General features: G+C 40.7%; 1 protein-coding gene and 1 long non-coding RNA gene across 2 annotated transcripts in view; one reads left to right on the forward strand and one right to left on the reverse strand.

The window, feature by feature from the left end:
- The window catches only part of muc3a (mucin 3A, cell surface associated), a 75042-nt gene extending 57037 nt beyond the window's left edge, over window positions 1-18005 (forward strand). The window contains exons 12-13 of the mRNA XM_036134498.1: window positions 15936-16114; window positions 16207-18005. Of these exons, the coding sequence (XP_035990391.1) occupies window positions 15936-16114; window positions 16207-16251 (224 nt within the window). The 3' untranslated portion in view covers window positions 16252-18005. The remainder of the gene's footprint in view (window positions 1-15935; window positions 16115-16206) is intronic.
- Window positions 1388-1999, reverse strand: LOC118562246. Its single transcript, XR_004930538.1, has 3 exons — window positions 1913-1999; window positions 1575-1837; window positions 1388-1499 (listed from the first exon to the last, which is right to left on the reverse strand). It is a non-coding gene; the product is annotated as an uncharacterized LOC118562246 (long non-coding RNA).
- Window positions 18006-21477: the final 3472 nt, after the last annotated feature.

Consider the following 21477-nt stretch of genomic DNA (forward strand, 5'->3'; position numbering starts at 1 on the left):
GGGGAAACCTAAAACTAGGGGCGCATGCTTAACGGGAAAAACAAAAAAGGACAACCGTTCTCTATGGTTCCCAGACACGACCAACTCTAATGGTGTGGTTCTATGTGTAATTCTGGGTAGCACTCCACCATCTAGTGCTGAAACCTGGAGTGGAGAGGTAAGAGGGACGGTCTCCAAACCAGTCCGTTGAACAAAAGCTTGATCAATTAAATTAAAATCGCACCCTGAATCAACTAGGGCGGAAAACGAAAAAGTGTCTCGGAGAGAGACGATTGCAGCCCTCAAACAAAGTCGCGGAGGAGAGGATAGCGTCTGCTTGGACTGGTCCGCCGGTCCCTCCGGAATGACCGACGGACCTACTCTTTTGGTCGCTCAGGGCAGTCCTTGACAAAGTGAGCGGCGGAGGCACAATAAAAACACAGCCTGGAAGTCATCCGCTTCTCTCTTTCATCTGGGGTTAACCGAACTCGGCCCAACTGCATGGGCTCCGGAGGTGGATGCGGTGACTCAACCGGCTTAGGAACACTACGCTCGGGAGGGGGCGGCCGAGAAGCGAGCGGAGCCACGGGTCGGTTTCTAGACCGAACCCGGAGTCGGTTATCAATACGGATGGCTAAAGAGATGAACTCATTAAGAGTGGTAGGTTCCTCCAGACGCGTCAGCTCGTCCTTAAGGGAGTCATCTAGAGCTTGAAAAAACACGGTCTTTAGCGCGCGCTGCTCCCATCCTGCCGCAGCGGCCACCGTGCGAAACTCAATGGCGAAGTCGGCGACGCGCCTACCCCGCTGCCGGAGGGCTAAAAGTCGCCGAGAGTCCTGAACCTCATCAACTTCAGCTGCAAAGACTGACTTAAACTCAGAAAGAAAGTCGTTGAATGAGCAACCAAACTGCTGGCAATTTGGGAAACGGGTCTCTGCCCACTTAAGAGCTCGGCCGGTAAGTAGCCGTAAAATAAAGGAAATCTTCACGTCATCCTGGACGTACAAGCGAGGGGACTGATTAAAAACTAGGGCACATTGGAACAAAAATCCTCCGCAATCACCACTGTCTCCGGAGAATTTCTCCGGAGCAGGGGAGGAGGCCTGGGGATCGGGCGGTGACGTCACTGGATTCATGACTGACTCGGAAGCGGAAGTAGAAGGGGCTGAAGCGGCTGCCTGCTGGTTAGCATTTAGCATAGCCGTGAGTTGGTTAATTTGACCGGCTAAACTCTGTATCTGGCCTTGCAGGCCAACTACAGTGGATTCTAACCCACGGATCTGATCTTGCTGAGCCGCTAGAGCCCCACCGAGTGTGCCTGCTGAGGCGCTTTGGCCTGAGTGTTCTTCTGTCATGTTTGCCTTGAGATGTCGGGCCCACATGCAGAAACACACTCGGTAACCAAGGGTAAGTTTAAAAGGTTTATTTGTTTACACAGGCAAGTATGCTAGGCGGCGAAGCTAATCTGTGGGCTGGAAGGAACTCGGGCAGGAACTCGGGCGGCAGGGAACCAGGTCGATCTGGAGGTGAGGGAAGAACGTTAATTCTCGGAGAGGAAAGCTCTAAGGAGAGTAGTCAGGTGAACGTAAGCTTACCACGAGGTGCTAGAAACCTGACCGGGGAGGACGGCAGTGTGACTCAGCTGGATGTTGGTCGTAGGTGTCCGGGCGGCTGGGAGCGTGGCGAGAGGTCCGAGCAGCACCGGGGAATCCAGGACAACGGATGGAACCTGGGGGTCGTTGGAAGTGCGTCTCGTCCGCGAAGCAAGGCTCCACTCGAGAGGAACGAGGGAATTCCGGAAGGTGACTCGAGGAGGACTGAGGAGCGTGAAGAAGGACGAAGGAGCACGAAGAGGTACCTGGGAGACACAAAGGGTGGCGGTTAGCGTGGGAGCTAAGTCTTGGTGGCGAGAGGTCGAGGCTGGTAGGCATACCACAACGGTAACACTCAGGCATCCACCCGTTGTCCGAGTGCAGATCTTATAGTGCAGCTCCGGTGCTGCTGACGAGCTGCAGGTGCGTCTGCTCCGCTCACCAGCCAACCACGAACACCTGTGGACGAAGCAAAGGATGGCAACAGGCTGCATGGCCCTGCCAGCTGAGTCCTGACAATATATCTTTATATCTTAATGAAACTAGATGATATCTTTACTTACACACTCACACACACATACATACACACTAAATCCTCCGAGCTAATTCTGTATCTTTTAAATATTTAATAAGTGCTTTAATTATTTTATCTGATTGATGTTTCCCTAATAATTCAGCCATCTTTACTGAACTCCCCAATACCCTTTCCAGTTCTTTCCTCTCTTTAATATATTTCCTACAATAAATCAAAACATCTTCTACTCCTTTGATTTCTCCACAATAAGAACAATTACCTGTTGGATGTTTCCCTATTATTTTTAAACCAGTATTTAAACTACTATGCCCTATCCTCAACCTGTTTATCCATATTTCCTCTCTTCTATTCATTATAATATTATATCTTATGATAATATCTTTTTGTATTTTATATAAATGTCTTCCTTTGTCTTCTAAATTCCATCTCTCCTGCCATATATTATTTATTTTATCTTCAATAATTACTTTTATTTCTGTTCTACTTAGTGGGACATCATATTCAATTTGTCTTGCCTTAACTGCTTCTTTAGCTAACTTATCTACTTTTCATTACCTAAAATTCCTTTATGTGCTGGAACCCATGTGAATTGAATACTTATTTTTTGTTGCTGTATAACATATATTAAATAACTGACTTCATCTCAAAGATCTTGACGGCTTTCAGATTTTCCACTTTTAAAACTAGTCAGGCAAGACAATGAATCTGAACAGATAACTACATTTCTAGGCTTCACCTCCAGCACCCATTGTAATCTCTGCTGAAAAAATTGATAAATTATCTGTTGTCCTTCTTTTTATAGAAATATTTTCTTTCGGAATATATACTGCTACTCCTGTTTTACCATTTTCCTCTTTTGACGCATCTGTGTATATTTGTGTCATATTTTTATACCTTATATCTAAATACTGCTGAATAATAATAATTATTTTGTTTTTCTTCTAATAATCCCAAATCAGTAGACACCTCCCTAAAAACCCATGGTGGAGTATCTGGGAAAGGTACAGTGGGACTTATTTTTAGTTCATTAAACCCCATTTCATTTACTCTATCATGAATGACCCAACCAAAACTTCTGACTTGAACATTTCCACGCTCTTGGCATTGCTTCAATACCGACTGACTCATATGAGACAGTCCACTGATAGCAATCAGCAGTTTCTTCTCGTCAGTCTGCGGACTGGCTGAAATTTGTGGATTGAGAGGAATTGAAGGCGAGTTGAACGCGAGACGTGGGGTAAACTCCCCCTGCAACCCTGATTTGCATTTGTATAGCTCACAGCATTTTCATTTACATGTTAAAGCCTCCCCTAGAATTAGGAGGAGGGGGGTCATGGGGTGATACATTACTTTACAAAAATGTTGCATGACTGTTCAGTGATGAAGTAAATTATATACCTGCAGTATCAAATATGATACACACATTTTAACACGGTTTAACTGTGATATAAATAATATTTTTCTGGGTAATTGGGCAATGTCTCAAAACATAAAGCATTAATCTAAAAAACTGAATAAGAATTTTTTGGTTATTGTTGCCTTAACCTCTCTAAAACTGAAAAAAAAAAAAAAAAAAAACGTTCCTGCAAATCGCGTGTGCCCGCAGGCGGCATCAAGATCATAAACAAAGGCGGGGGAAACACGGGGGACTAAGAGGTGAGCTAAAGCCAACACCACACCGGCTCTCTTTACACAGCATTTTCCTTGCAAATGTACGGTCGCTGCTGAACAAAATGGAGGAGCTCTGACTCAACATTACATACAGTAATATAATTTTGAACTGTAATGTCCTAATCTTCACGGAAACATGGTTAAACAGCGAAATACCACACGATGCTATTGAGCTAGCGGGACACCATACATTCCGGGCGGATAGAACACTAGATGGCTCTGGTAAGACCAGAGGTGGTAGATTGTGCATTTACATTAAAAAAGCTTGGTGTACAAACTCTGCTATTGTTGGGAGACATTATTCAGCTAACCTCGAGTTTCTCATGGTTGAATGTAGACCGTTCTATCTACCACGGGAGTTTACTTCTACTATTATCACTGCAGCCTAAATTCCCCCGGACGCTGATGCTAAGTTTGCTATAAAAGAACTTCACGCAGCCATCAGTACACAACAGACCGTTCACCCGGAAGCTGCATTTATTGTTGCGGCTGATTTTAATCATTCAAACTTAAAGTCAGTGCTACCGAAATTTTACCAGCATGTTTTCTGCCACACCAGAGGAAACAAAACTTTAGACTATGTTTACACAAACATGGCTGGTGCTTATGACGCGACACCCCTCCCCCACCTGGGTCAGTCAGATCACCTTGCTTTGTTCCTCACCCCCAAATATGCACCTCTCATCAATCGTGTGAAGCCATCGGTGAAGACCATCAAGGTGTGGCCTGCGTGAGCAGATTCATCAATTCAGGAAAGGTTTCTATACACAGACTGCAGTATGGTTGTTTCTCAAGCCACCAGTGGCTTTCACACGGACATTGTTACACCTCCTCTGTACTGGATTATATTAATATCACCATTGACAATGTTACAACCCAGAAGCAGATCACCACATACCCAAATCAGAAGCCATTGATGAACAGGAAGGTGCAACTCCTATTGAGGACACACAATACTGCCTTCAGATCAGGAGATGCACAAGCCTATAGCACAGCCAGAGCAAATCTGAAAAGGTGCATCAAAGACGCCAAGTAATGCTACAAGCTTAAGATAGAGGGACACTTCTCCAACACTGACCCCTGACACATGTGGCAGGGCATTCAGGCCATCGGTGACTATAAACTCACTCAATCCACCCCCGCAACCACTGATGTCAACTTTCTGAACGAGCTGAATGACGTCTATGCTCGCTTTGAAAGAGACAACAGAGAAACAGCCACCAAGCTCAAAACTTTAGCTGACCACCCACCTATGACATTAAACTCCACAGATGTCTGCAATGCACTGAGCAGGATCAGCACGCACAAGTCTGCTGAACCAGAAAACGTCACTGGACGCGTAACTACCCATTAGTTCCTGATTCATTCTTCTTTGGTTTCCCTGGTAACTACCCGTTAGCTCTTGATTAGCTCATTTTTGTTTCCTATATAACTAAGCAGTAGTCCCCTAAAAAGGCCAGGCTGTGTGATCCCCAGTACATACTGGTTAACTAGTAATAATAGTAATAGTAATATCATCTTTATTGTCATTGAAACATACATTACAACGAAATTTGTTCTCTGCTTTTAACCCTTCACCCTTGGGGAGCAGTGGGCTGCCATGTGCGGCGCCCCTTAATCTGGGGTTAAGGGTCTTGCTCAGGGGCTCAGAGTGCCGGCACTGGGGATCGAACCGGGTACCTGCATCCTTCTCTGAGTGCAAGCGCGCTGCTCTAACCACTAGGCCAGCACTCCCCCTAAACTACCCATTAGCTCCTGATTCCTCTTTGGTTTCCTTGGTAACTACTGAATAATTCCTGAGAAGTTCATCTTTGTTTCCCAGGTAACTAACCAGTAGTGCCCAAGAAGGCTGGGCTGTGTGTTCACCAGTAAGTACTTATTACCAATTAGTACATTATTTGTTTTCAAGGCATTTGCTAGTAGTTAATCAAATTTTGTGTACCTTATTGTAAAGTGTTATCAGAATCAGAATCAGAAATACCTCAATAATCCCAGAGGGAAATTGCTGTTTCAGTACAACCGCCATCACATACATCACAAACATTTGGGGGGGGGGAGGGGATTTACTGAGGCCATGCTGCCAAGGACACCGCCTTACAGGGCGCTGCCCTTGAATCTGTGGAAAGATAGAATGCCACAATACGGGAGAAGAGGAAAGAAAAAAAAAGACAAATAAAACACACCCTATCCTCTCACGGTACAGTGTGACATAGCTGACAAAAAAACTTTTGCACGAGAAGCACAAATAAGACGAGACACATATAAGCAGAAAGGTAAACATTTGAGACTAGTTGCATGTAATTTCATCTGTTTTTATGGGCATCAGTTATGTGTGTCTGTTTGGGTGAAGTGATTATATTTCCATGAATGCTCTCCAGAGGCCATTGTCCTTGATGTTATCAGCCAGCCAACAGTTCAGAAAGCATCCGCAGATGTCAGTGGGGGAGGAGGGAGCAGGGGAGAGTTCTGAGCTCTCTCAACATAACAACCAGGGAGTGATTATTGATAAGGGAGGCATAATCCAAATACTTTATTTGTTATGAGACAAGCTAGTCTGGCTTTCCCGTCAGCTGTAAGTCTTTGCTTGCTCCAAATGGCGAATCCAGTATTCCAAACTGCATTTCACTTCCAGATTTTATCCCATCTTCCCTTGAGTTAAACCACCAAAGCCAGTCTGCGTTCCAGTGCAGCCAGCTTTTCGGCTCTGCTCCTCCACCTTCTAGGTCTGTCCGTTTACCGTCTTAGTGATCGCGTCATATGCAGCCGGCAGCCTGATCAAGGCCAAATGGCAACCGACATCCGCTGTATTTGCTGATACATCAAAAATCCACCAAATCCAATAAGTAGAAATCCAAGTATCATGAATCCATGTAACGTTTCCACATCCAGGAATGACAAAGTCGAAAGACACATCATTTTCCACCCAGGAATGTAGAGTGTATCCTACAAAATGAGTCAGTCGGACCGGAGGGGCCCCCTTTTGTTGCCTACCCGTTGAAAAGAGACCAGCTTACCAGATCCATGGTTTTTCAGAGTTCGGGTGATGTGAAGACAGTGGTCAGAAAGACAGAGACATAAGCAGAAGCAGGAGAAGGGGGGGGGGTTGAAAGCTGGAGAGAAGAAAAACACTGTTCTGTCAAAGAGAGACAGAACAGAACCCCTAAAGTGGAGCATATAAACAAACACACAAACAGCTGGAGTAAGAAGTAAGGAATCACAGCACACATGCACACAATTTAGTTGAGGTTTTGCAGTACACACACCCAAAGATCAATGCAGAACCCTATATGTGACACATTCAGGCAGTATTTGTAAGCCAAATCGCAAACATCTGCACTCATTACTTTGGTGTACGACAAAGAAGTACTTCGGAATCCAATACCGTCAGCATGCTGTTTATATGACAACTACTGCTTTATTTCAGTATATGATCCATACAGAAACTGAAAAACAACAAGGGCACAAATTAAAAATGTATTTTTCTTTTTTACAAAGACGCAAGTGCCAATGAGACCATAAAATAGACAAGGTACTGGACAGTGCTATATAATATATCCAGACATCTTGGTTGATGCCTGGATATATTGCTTTAATATTTCAACAAATGTTATTTGTCTGAGATATTATCAATTGTTCCGTCTTGCAACACAACAACCCCATAAAAATACAGCATCCTCTGCAGTTTGAATGAGTGACCTTAGGCTTTTAAGCTTCTTCCTTCCTCCACCAAATGTAAAAGTGATCATTAATCCCGAACAGTTCTATAAAAGTAAAAAAATAAATAAAAAAAAATCTAGTTGCTATTATTTGGGCATTTTGTCGATAGCAACAACATTTCAAGAAAAATAATTGTCAAGGGATGATTTGTATGTACCATCAGTCAAGACAGAGGGAAAAAAAGAGTGTATTGATATTTAGCAAGTTTTTATTTTTATTTTAAATTGACTCCACTCTTCTGACATTTGTGCATATTTACAAAAGGAACAAAATTGTCTTTTTTATTTTCAAGTAATTCTTTTGCTGATTCAGTATCAAAGCAGCTTTTCTAATAAAATTACGACAATAAAAAGTTATTAGAAAACCAACTATTGCTCTCTTACTGATTACATATTGTTTAGAAGCTTTATGTCTTATACTGTTATCACTACGTGTTGGATACACTCTGTATGTTAACGCAGATTAACAGCAAGCCAAACTCAATTTTCACGAGCCAGGAAGGTGAGCGTCTTGCTCCTTTATTACGGTCTTCTCACAATATAGTACAATTGTGCAGGAAGTTCAATGAAAGCACTGAGTGAAACTACAAACAAAAACAAAAATAAAATGTGCATCAGCTTTGAATGCACAAAACAAACTTCCATCATTAGAAAACATAAATTAGAATTAACTCCAGCTGTTGCTAAGAAAACAGTCGCGCCAGCAATTACTACCATGCAAGAATAACTATTGGGACATGGCTAATTCCTGGAAAAACACATTTGAAAAACGATCTCTAAATAAATTCTAATAAAACATATAGTGCCAAACAGAAGACAGATTGAATTTACAGCCATTGCTTTTGGAGGTGTTGGAAAAGATTTACAACACAGGAGGCGAAGTTCGTATGGTAATAGGTAGGCTTTCTCTCTGCAAACATCACTTCCTTACTACCGCCATCTCTGCTACCCACAATGCAATGCTTCCTCAAGATTTGCCTTCAAAATAAAATACAGATAACCAATAGTGTAAAAGTTCTTCTCAAACCAAATTATTAAGACACACCTCCAACTTTTAACATTGGGCAGAACACTCCCCGCCTGGCATTACCGATGCCACTATTTTTCATCAGTCACTTCCGTCTCTAAGAGCATAACATCTGAGATGGGACGCAAATAAGTCTTGGAGACGCCCTGAGATGATGTCCTCACTTCCACCTTTCTGATTTTTCCATCGCTGCTTGGAAACGTGGTTGTGATGATGGCCATTGTCCATTCATTTCTGTGTGCTTGATTTTGCTTCAACAACACAATGTCACCTGGCTGAAGGTCGTGGTGCGATCTATGCCCCTTGATTCGAGGGTGTTGAGATATTCGTTCCTCCAGCGACTCCAAAACACATTGGCGAGTGCCTGCACTTGCTTCCACTGGCTTTTGAGCATGTATTTTCCACAAAAATCTCCTGGTGGAGAAAGAACATGCTGCTTCTGGGTCAATATCATTGCAGGACATAGTAGGAATGGTGAGGAAGGATCCGTTGTGATAGGAACCAGGGGTCTTGCATTGACTATAGATGATACTTCAGCCATTAGGGTACAAAGCACTTCATGAGTCAGATGGGTGTGTTTGTTCGTCAGGAGCATGGAATCCAGTATTCTGCGAGTCACCCCTTTCCCAGACGCCACCCATGTGGGAGGCATGTGGAGGGTTGAACTCCCATGTACAACCGTTAGCGTGGAGATAGTTGACGATGTTGGGAGGGTTTTTGCTTGGTTGTGTCATACCAAGCTCCACACTTGCTGCAATAAAGTTGGTGCCCCTATCTGATCGCATTTGTTTTGCTGGACCTCGTATTGCAAAGAATCTGCGTATTGCGTTTATACAGCTGTCAGTGTCCATAGATTCAATGACTTCGATATGTACACCTCTTGTGGTCATACACGTAAAAAGTATTGCCCACCTCTTACTTTGTGCTGCTCCTCCTCGTGTGCGTCGAGTGACCACTGACCAGGGGCCGAACACGTCCAACCCAACGTACGAAAATGGAGGGTTTGTGTTGAGTCTCTCTGGTGGAAGATCCGCCATCTTTTGAGTCTCTAATTTTCCCCTGAGTTTCCTGCAGGTTATGCAATGGTAGATAACAGACGAGACCAGTCTTTTGCACCCTACAATCTACAGACCGGCTTGTCTAACCGCACTTTCTGTGAACTGCCTTCCTTGATGCACAACCATGGCATGATAGTGCAGGACAAGCAACTTTGACACATGATGTTTGCTTGGAAGAATGGATTCTTGAATACTGCATCCAATGAAGCATGTTTGAGGCGACCCCAACTTTTATGAGGCCTTCATCCATATAGGGGTCAAGAGTTATGATGGAGCTTGAGCTGTGGATGGTTTGATTGGCTTGGAGAGAAGTGTATTTGTCAGGAAAAGCTTCTTTCTGAACAGACTGGAGAATGAGATTACTGGCAGCATTCAGTTCCTTTGGAGAGCGCGGCTGCCTACATTCATGCCAGCCTCTGCATAGAGGGTTTGACGCGTTGCTTAATGAGTGAGAACGAGCTTGGTGAATTAAGTAGGCAATGGCACGTACCAGTGATTTCCATTTCGAGAAGTGTTGGAAGCGTTCTGGTGTGAGTCCATTCACTTTTCAGCATCCACTTCAGGTTTGATCAACTCAAACAACTCATGTGTTTCTGGTTCAGGTAGTTTGTAAAGGAAGTTGTGTCCATGAGTTGGGGTGCGGGAACTGACCTGGTAGCTAGATCAGCTGGGTTCTGCTCTGATGCAACGTAATGCCACTGCTCAGGGGATGTAGACTGGCGTATTCTTTGAACTCGATTATGTACGTAGACATAAAAGCGCTTTGCATCATTGCACACGTAGCCCAGAACCACTTTGCTTTCACAGTAGAATTTAACAGCTTTTGGTTTATGATCAAGTTCTTCCAGAATGAGCTCTGCTATCTCCACTTCTTGAACTGCTCCACAGAGTTCCAGCCGAGGTATTGTAGGTTCTGGTTGTGGTGAAAGTTTTGCCTTTCCAAGCACAAATCCAACATCACACTGTCCCTTTGCATTGACTGTTTTCAAGTATGCTACTGCCACGATAGCCCAGACTTGAAGCGTCACAAAAAAAACACAATTCAGTGTAGATGGACTTGGAAAGGGAGGCTGGTACATAGCAGCGTGGCATTCCTTGTCTTGTTCGACAGCTGCAGCAGCTTCTAGAACCTCTGCCCTTGTCGTAGCAGCTGCTGCTTCCTTTTCTATTTCCAGCATCTTAATATCCAGCTCTAGATTCTCTTGTTGTTTTTTAATCTCCAATTGTTTTTTAATGTAGGAAGCTTTAGCATTTGTGGCTTCGGCGGAGGCTTGTGCAAAGGTGGCTGCTTCAAATACGCTAGACTTCGAGGACGACTTGTAGGATGAATGCTTGGAGCTAGAGTGTTTGGATCTTGAGCTAGCTTTAGACGATGCTTTAGCTTTGGAGTTAGACATTTCTTCTGCCTTTTCCTCATTAACGTTGTCCATCACCGTGTCTTGAGTTTTGTCCTCCACCAACTGCTGTTATGGCTTTTCACTATACTGTTATCACTACGTGTTGGATACACTCTATATGTTAACGCAGATTAACAGCAATCCAAACTCAATTTTCATGAGCCAGGAAGCTGAGCGTCTTGCTCCTTTATTACGGTCTTCTCACAATATAGTACAATTGTGCAGGACGCTCAATGAAAGCACTGAGTGAAACTATAAACAAAAACAAAATATAAAATGTGCATCAGCTCTAAATGCACAAAACAAACTTCCATCATTAGAAGACATAAATTAGAATTAACTCCAGCTGTTGCTAAGAAAACAGTCGCGCCAGCAATTACTACCATGCAAGAAGAACTATTGGGACATGGCTAATTTCTGGAAAGACACATTTGAAAAACGATCTCTAAATAAATTCTAATAAAACATATAGTGCCAAACAGAAGACAGATTTAATTAAAGCCATTGCTTTTGGAGGTGTCGGAAAAGATTTACAACACAGGAGGCGAAGTTCGTATGGTAATAGGCAGGCTTTCTCTCCGCAAACATCACTTCCCTACTACCGCCATCTCTGCTACCCACAATGCAATGCTTCCTCAAGATTCGCCTTCAAAATAAAATACAGATAACCAATAGTGTAAAAGTTCTTCTTCTCAAACCAAATTATTAAGACACACCTTCAACTTTTAACCTTGGGCAGAACATGTCTCATTGTGCTGCAGCATTCTGATGTCTTATTGATGGACAGAGTGTAACCAAGTTCTGATCAGCCTCCAACATTTACCTGTAAAAAAAATAACCTCAAGGTCTGGGATCACTACTTAAATACTTTGAGCAATGTCCTGGTCCGAGGGATTAAAGATAAAATAGATATCAAATGAACTAGCACTTAATAATCATTTAGTCTTTGGCTGTCGATGATTATTGACTTCACACAGAGAAATGAAAACACAACTGCACTTTAATATAAAAAATATTATTTTCCAATGTCCAACAATAAATGAGACACGGTCACTTACTGATCCAAAATGTCAGATAATAATGATGACATATATTCTGGCCAGAAAAATAAATAAATAAATAAAGCAAACGAACAAACAAAAGTACCTGTTTAAATTTTGCTGCAGCAATAGTCAATTTAGTTTAGTTGTGCACAACCCAATACCTATTTTGAGCTCAGTAAAAAAAATGAAATCCGATATTATCCTCCAACACCACAAGAGGAAAACAAAAAAAATCCTCATTTGATGAGACAGTAAAGATGAAATTCCAAACTCAGGCCTGAAGTTCAGAGTCCAGCCCGCTGTCCATCACGCTCTCTCTCTCTCTCCTGCTATGAAATGGAAACACACCGCTCCTCCGTCGTACCCACTGTCTCGCTCACAGTCCGCCACTCAATCTCTCAGTAGCCATTAACTATGTTAACAGAAAAAGGTTTTCAGACGCCGCCATCAAAAGAAAGAACAAAATAATTTACTCTTAGGGATATTATTCTCTTCTAACAGAAAAAGGTATGTATGTAATACATACATGTAGAAACATTTTGCAGATACCTTATATAAAACATATTTTCTAAATCACCTTGTAATTATAGTAACCACTGTATTATACTTAGTTGTATACTTTATTTACAGATTGTAAATTGTAGGAATACCCCTTGGGAAGTCCAATTGATACATCCCAGTTCAGTCCAAATCTAATTCATTTTCATATCAAGAGAGCTTATCTAACATATGTCATTTCAAATTTAAAATCACTTAACAATCCAGTGGTACACAGAGAACAACATTACAATATAGAAGTTTACAAAAAGCTGTTGATGGTAAAAAAAAATGGCTTGTACAGAATCTTTTCTTCAGTTTATTTCCATATCCTGAGTTATCCATTTCCATATCCAAGTCAGTTCAGAGTCCAGCCCGCTGTCCATCACGCTCTCTCTCTCTCTCCTGCTATGGCCGCCGGAAATGGAAACACACCGCTCCTCCGTCGTACCCACTGTCTCGCTCACAGTCCGCCACTCAATCTCTCAGTAGCCATTAACTATGTTAACAGAAAAAGGTTTTCAGACGCCGCCATCAAAAGAAAGAACAAAATAATTTACTCTTAGGGATATTATTCTCTTCTTCTTTCAGAGCTACCCTGTCGCTGTTTCTCCCTCCACAACAGGTTCAGAAAAGAAAAAAAAAAAAAAACAAAAAAAAAAAACAGTGCTGCACAGTTTTTTTTTTTTTACGTTTAGATCAAACTACAACTCTAAAGTCAGCACAACAATGAAATTTAACATTTGGCCACATATGTCTTAACTAATAATTTGTATAAAATGAAACAGTTTTAGCAACTACATTGACATCAACACACGACCGACACTTCTAGAAGTAGTCAGTACAGCAGCCATTAAGATGGTGCCCCTCCTTTCAACTGTACGCGAACAGCAGTCTTTAAAACTTGTACAGGATAAAAGTTAGGAATAACCATGATATATGAGCTTACCTATGTTAACAGAAAAAGGTTTTCAGACGCCGCAATCAAAAGAAAGAACAAAATAATTTACTCTTAGGGATATTATTCTCTTCTTCTTTCAGAGCTAAGCTGTCGCTGTTTCTCCCTCCACAACAGGTTCAGAAAGAACACCAGCGCTGCACAGTGGCCACCTAGTGGGCATTACCGCAAAATGTTTACCACTGCTGAAAAGTGTTGAAAATTAGCATTAATTAACACAAAGTGGCGTAACCTCAACCACAGACATCATATACATAGACGCGTCATAGGGCGCAGGTTCGCACGTCAACGTCACCGCCATATTGTATGTGGCAGAAAAAAGTTCAGTTCTGTTATTGTGAACGTGAATCAGAGAAGATGCCTCATTCCTGTGCTGCAATAAATACACACACACACACACACATATATATATATATATATATATATATATATATATATATATATATATATATATATATATATATATATATTTGTGTGTGTATATGTTATGAGGATCGATTTGTTAAATCTAAACATTGTTGTTTTCATTATTTCATAAAACCATGTCACATGTGAACCTTTAGGAACAGACTTTTTGGGTGAGTATTAAAGAGGTAAAATTAATAAAATGAGAGAAAAAAGTCCTAGGTCAATAAAGTAAAAATAAACAAACACAAAAGTGATAATGTTATGATAAAAACATCATATCATGAGAATTAAGGGGGAACATTTCCAGAATACACACAGTTTGCAGAATTATTTTACTCCTGGAGTAATAGGGCCAGGTTAGATTATTTTAAATATTTTTATTCTTTAGGAGAATAAATTCAGGAGAATGAAGCTAAAGGGATACGAAAATAAACTTGTAATATTACAAAAAAAAATACTATGAATACAAAGTATATTCAGAGATTAAAGTCCCTCTGATACTGTTTAAGTGACTGAGTAACTGCAGATTTGCCACATTTAAGATGGCGGACGCTCTGACGCATCGCAGCGTAGGCAGAACCCGCCCAACGACGCGTCTACTCTTATATTATGTCTATGACCTCAACTATTGGTGTCTGATTTATAAGGTGAACATAGAAAACTCATACTTTGTGTTGTGACAGTTATTGATCACAATATCATACTATGCCTACTTAAGTTTTTTTTTTTTTCTTTCTCCAGATTTAGGGTGGGTTACAAGAGCATTATCAAAATAAGTATTTGTTTTAATGAGGAAATATTTATACTCGTGTGTATTTTTAAGTTTATACCCGTTTAATAAATTTTTATCTGAATATGTCATACATTCAATAATTGTGCAATATTCTGTTTTTTTTTTACTTTTAATTTTGCCAATCTGATAAATTCATTCTCTATTGCTTTAGAACTAACTTCAGTTCAAATTATCTTATTTTTTCCTAACTGATTTACTGTGTAACTCTGTGTTTTTGCCACTGCACATGCCTGAATGTCCTAATTGTGGGACAATAAAAGCTATTTCTCATCTTCATAATTATAGTTATTATAATAAATAATATACTATCATGAATAATTATACATTGTATACATTTTTCAACCTGCACCTGTGTGCATTAGCTTGCAGTTTGTCTGGGCAAAAACAAAAACAAAACGAGAAAAAATAAGAAAGCCCATTATATGCTGATAGATATGTGAAACCACATATGGAGAGCACTGGAGTCGGGAATGAGCCAGCAGCACAGCAGGGAGAGTCACAGGCAGGCAGGCAGAAATGGAGGGAGCTGGAGAACAGCAGGCAGGCACGAGGACGGGGATTGCAGCAGACTTGAGGCGGAGGAAGGCAGTGAGGAAGGGAGTGAGGAAGGCGACAAGGGACTAAGGCTGGTGCATGCAGAGAAGCAGCAGGAAGGAGTGTGATGAGAGATGCTCGAAAGCTGTTGAGAGCAGTTGACAGAAGACGAACCGGTGGGGAAGAGCAGACTGGCAATTGGCCAGTACAGTGGAAGCAGTGGTTCAAATTTGTGCAGGATCTGGCATAGTGCCTTTAAATATAAGCAACATCCCGCCTTCTCAGGAGGCTTCCTGGCTCTCAGCGTCTGCCTGGCTCAGCAGCGCAACACCCGCAGTGCTCCAGCTCCCTTCAGTCCGCTTGCTCCTGCCATCTCCATCATCCCTTCCCAGCCTGGTAAAGACTGTTGGTTTTCATCTTTCACTACCCTACGAAGCTCTGTGTGTGGCTGAGTTCGGGTTCATCAATCTCAATTCATGACACATTGCTTTTAGACAGAGTAAGGAAGAGATAGGGAAGCACAAGACATACTTAGCAAAGTGATGCCCTTTTAATGTTGGAGAGACTGACAGTGCTCTAATATGAAAATCAAGTGACATTTTTTCTGGCGAAATAATAGGAGCATCTACTGAACTTCACACTGTTGTACAATCTCTTTGGTATTACAAATAAAACTTTCTTTCACAGAAAAGGAATCTGTCATGTATGGGATCCAGCAGTCACAGCCTTTCACATATGGCAGCCATCGGTCCAGCCCATCAGTAGGCATGTGTGCACAGCCACAGAACATAGAGTTTTCTAAACGTGCCTATACCAAGCCTGCCAGTTCCCCCTTACAAACCTTGGATTTCCAAACAAATCCGCCGGTTAGTACAGACAAACTTATGGTCAAGTTTATTGTCAATTTTGCCTTAAGACTTTCAGTTTTCTCATTTATTCTTTTCTCCTTTTTTCCAAGATGAGGATCATCAGACCTCAAACCCGGTCATCGTGGGATGTCTAGTCACGACATTTACAACATGTGTTTTTGTCTACTTACAAAATTACCTAGATCTAACTTTATTGTATCTGTCTCTGGATATATGTTTAGATGCTAGATTATAGCTGTTAGTTCTGTAGCTTGTTTTGTTTAGGGATCTCTTGAGATAGTTGTTGAAAGCATTACACATTTAACAAACCATGATTGAAATCTAAAAATAATTTAACTTGTACATCACAAAGTTTGATTGAATTGCTTTCCCTTGCAATTAGGCAATTCATATCTTTCCATGAAATGTGAAAATGCAAATGTTATGGTTTGGCCAATATTCTCTCATCTCAGACCATTTATTGCCTTCAAACAAGGCAAGAAGCAACAGCAACTGATTACACAAAACCAACAAATAAGGTACAATCTTGAAGATTGTTTCTAGTGTGCAAATCCATTCTAATATACATGGCTTGATCCTCCAGAATATTCATTAGCTTACACATTATATCACATAATACATACATGTAGAAACATTTTGCAGATACCTTATATAAAACATATTTTCTAAATCACCTTGTAATTATAGTAACCACTGTATTATACTTAGTTGTATACTTTATTTACAGATTGTAAATTGTAGGAATACCCCTTGGGAAGTCCAATTGATACATCCCAGTTCAGTCCAAATCTAATTCATTTTCATATCAAGAGAGCTTATCTAACATATGTCAATTCAAATTTAAAATCACTTAACAATCCAGTGGTACACAGAGAACAACATTACAATATAGAAGTTTACAAAAAGCTGTTGATGGTAAAAAAATGGCTTGTACAGAATCTTTTCTTCAGTTTATTTCCATATCCTGAGTTATCCATTTCCATATCCAAGTCAGATGATGGGGCACATTATTCAAATTTTAAAGAAAATCTATAAAACTACTCAGCACATAGAATATACTATTATCACTAAATATTCTGTGGTCAGAATAGTTGTAACAAAGGTCTTGCTTCTATTTGGTGTAGATCAGTGACTTGGATTTGGTGATTAGATGTTTTAAGATCAACAAAATAGGAAAAATGTGTTTGTGGACCTATCAAAAGTGTTTAATGCTATATAAAAAGTAAACACACAAAGATTGATGAGTAAATCAAGATTGTAATTTTCAGTTAATGATGATAGCAATGTGAGACAAAATATGGATGAAAGCACAACACGTACAAGTATTAATTTGTAGGATGCTAATGAATAAAGTTCTTGTGATGCACAAATGTATTGTCATCGCTTTAAAATGAGTTCCTGTTGATGTTTAGTTTTCACTGTATTTATAATCTAGGTGTCATATAGGATTTACATTTCACTGTATATGCTTTTGTTATTTAATAGCTATACATCTCCAAGTTGGCAGGGGTCTGTAACCTTTGGCTACAGATTCACAAGTTCATAATTGGTCCTTCCACAAGGGCTCTAAATAATCTTGGCTAAACATAAAAGACAGCCAACTCCTATTCAATCTTAACTTTTCTCTTATTCTGGCATCTCTTAATTGGCTTCCTGTTAAATCAAAAATAGAATTAAAAATTTCACTTGTCACATAATTATCAAGCTTCATCTTACATCAGAGATCTGATTGCTTGGATTTTCCCGCCTTTAACTTTTTTCTCCTTTTTATCTCTAAGCCAAAACTACAGAAATTTGGATTTATCTATTTATTCCCATGTGGACTATTTTAGTTTTCAGCTAAATCACGCAAGATGCCTCTTTAAACTAACCTGACCCTAGTCAGATGGATTTCGCTCCGCCTAGCTTCACTTACATCCATCTGGGACATCTTCCATATAGAGTGATTTCTTCAACCCATTTTATTGTCCAGTCAATCAGGACGCAGGGCTGGAGTTTCATAGATGTGACGTAGTGAAGAAGCGACCGTGAAACTGTTTTCTTTCAGACAACAATGGCGGCTCGCATCGAGAAAGCAAGCGCTAACATTGATGCTGCTATTTCTTTCGTGTTGTACAATCTACCTAATATTGTTTCATTAAAAGAACATCAGAGAACGGCTGTTGTTGGTGGAAACAATGTTTCGCCCTTCTCCTGACCAGATTTGGCAAGTTTTGTTTTCCGTGGCGTGCCCATAGCGGAGTGGTTAGCGCGAACCATGTTAGGAGGCCTTTAGTCCTTGATGGGGTCGGCCCGGGATGGACTCCGACCCGTGGCGCTTTGCCGCCTGTTTTCCCCCCTCTCCCACCCTCTTCCCGTCAGCTCCCTGTCAATAAAACGCGTGCCACTAGAGCCGCAAACACATTAAAAAAAAATGTTTAGTTTTTTTTCCTGCGTAGCTCTCATCAGCATCACGGGTTGGCTTCGGTGTGAGTGGTTGAAATAGCACATCGATAAAGATGACAGACAAGTGGCTTATCCAATCATATGCAAGGATTTTTGATAAGGCCCAGCCTTCTGAAATGCCATTCCTATGGATCTGTCCCATACGGATGAGTGGAGCAAGGCGGAGCGAAATCCATCTAGGACTGATTAGAAAGACTTATCCCTTCACCACAGAGGACTTTGACAACCTTCTACAGGAAAAAGATGTTATGGAACAGAAAATCTGCCGACTTGAAGTGAACTTTGATTTAAACGTCATGTATGAAAATATAACAACCCTGCCTGTGATCCTAAACTGTGACCACCAGCGAACAAACTTTTCAATGATTGAAATGAGAATAAACCCACCTGCAGCCCCCTTGGAACACTTTGGGTGCAATGACAAAAGATTTAGGAACCCCACAACTAGACAAAGAAAGCTGGCCGATATTACAGAGAAGTTTGCCAAGAAATGTGAAACAACAATGGGCTGTTCTCACAACAAATGATACAAGTAAACCTGTTGGAAATGTTAAAGATTCACTCCACTTCAACATGAAACTAAGGAAGATTATAGCAACAATCAAAAAAGGTATGTAAATAATCCTTCCTCTAAACTACTGAGAAAAAACAAGCCACAGGGCCAAGAACCCTAATACTGTACAACGGATCTGTAAATAGGATTAAACCCTTAAGACCAGAGGGTTTCCAGAGCAATTTTCACCTGACATTACATATATGATTTAAATAAAGTACAGCCCCAAAGTCATAAAGTGGAAGTATAGATGTTAGCTTTTCTTTGACACAAAAGAATCAAAGAATATTTCTCAGGTGGAACCACTCTTGCAAATATCACCATTTCTGATTTATAGGTGATTAAACATAGAAAATTTGTTTTTTGAGCCTCGCCTAAATTTCTTCCAAAATAAACAGTCCAAAACACCATGAAAACCCTTTTAAATATAAGACAAGCCTCAGACTTTATAGAGCCACAACTTGGCTATAACTGCAATGAATCTGGACTGAATCAGTTGAAGCATATTTGTTCCATAAAGGTTTTAGTGGGCAATGTGCCAGGTTGACGTGAATTTGGCACAGTTGTGCCAAAATGGGCCAGAACTGTGCCAAATGGGTATTTTCCCACATAAAAGGGAATATGGTCAAATAAAAGTGCAGATTTCCATTGTAGGACACCTTCTATATACAAAAAAATCTTCAGTCATAAGATTACCCTGTGTGGCATCAAAATGTATCGATGTGCACAGCATAATATCAATAAAATGAACAGAAATGTAGATGAATTGTATAATTTTGTTTCCAAACACAGGTATTTTAATGAAAACAAGAATTATCAATCTCAAACATAAATGTAGGTAAAAGTGGCTCACCTGGATTATGCCATATGTCCTCGCTGTCAGGATGCTGTAGCCTGATTTACCTACTTTGATGCTTTTTTTTCTTTTTGTTGGTTGCTCCTTTTGTCATAATAGGGGAAGCGAGGACCTAGGCGGCAACGAGGCAGAGACAGGCCGAGCGTAGACGCCTAGAAGGTGGCTGATATGAGTCATCTTCTTCACCTTTCTTGCTGTGGAACCACTAAGATATATGTTGAAGAATACATTTTATGTAAAAACCACACTAAATATGAAGTTGTGTCTGACACTGACTTATAATAATTATAGGAACATAATTCTAACACATTTATGACATATACGGTTCATGACTGCAGTTCTTTGCAGAATAGACATCTCACCTTGAATAAGATAAAAGCTCAGATGAAGTGGTGAGGGGCATGGTTTGCTGCGTTGATCCTGCGACATCCTCCTAGCTGTGAATATATAAAAAAGTAGTTTATTTAAAAGTTTTCTGATTATTACAAAATAAATAACAATAAAATGTTGTAATGCTGTGGATAATGTAAAAGCTCTATAAAAATCTTTGAACGAGTGCCACATAAGTATATGTGGTTCTGGAGGTGGGGGTTGGTGGAGGGATTCATTTTTATTACAAGATACTGTTAAGTAGGGCTCGTTCCTATTCCAATTACCACGGCCCGTCTCACCCGGTTCGAAGATTTGGTAGCAAAGGAAGAAACAATTATCTGACACCAAAGACTTATAACATACATGCATTTATTACATTTCAAATTCTAAAAGGAGACAACACTTATAACGTTACCCCGCACAGTCTCCATGAGCCCATCTTCCCCAAACAAAGGAAGTCTGTCCTCTCCTGATAGCTACAAGAACCAGTGTTGATGGATAGCCCAGGTGGTCTCTTAGGGGGCCCCCAAGATGATATTAGGAACCATAAACCATTATGTGTCTTCGTGCCTGGATCATGTTTGAACAGATCTACTGTTTTTCAATTAATCTGCAAAAAAAACATTCCAAGTCCAAGTCACTATTTAATGATTAGAATTAGGGTAACCTTTATTACTTGAAAAAATACACACATCCTATACCACCTGATCTCCCTCCCATTCTACTTTTAGAAACTCTAGGAACCACCAGCAGACCTGCAGTCTGAGAGCGAAGTGCTCTGTTAGGAACATACGGGGTAATCAGAGCTCTGATATATGATGGAGCTTGATTATTAAGGGCTTTATACGTGAGAAGAAGAATTTTAAATTCTATTCTTGAAGACAATGATGGGAAGACAGGAAGACAATGATGGGAAGCTAAAATTGGAGAAATATGATCTCTCTTGTTGATTTTCATCAGAACTCTTGCTGCAGCATTTTGGATCAGCTGAAGACTTTGAACTGCATTTTGTGGACTTCCTGATAGTAAAGAATTACAATAGTCCAACCTTCAAGTAACAAATGCATGGAGTATTTTTTCAACATCACCCCTGGACAGAATATTTCTAATTTTGGCAATATTCCAGAGGTGAAA

This window comes from Fundulus heteroclitus, unplaced genomic scaffold (genome assembly GCF_011125445.2).
Source record: "Fundulus heteroclitus isolate FHET01 unplaced genomic scaffold, MU-UCD_Fhet_4.1 scaffold_84, whole genome shotgun sequence".
NCBI classification, from domain to species: domain Eukaryota; kingdom Metazoa; phylum Chordata; class Actinopteri; order Cyprinodontiformes; family Fundulidae; genus Fundulus; species Fundulus heteroclitus.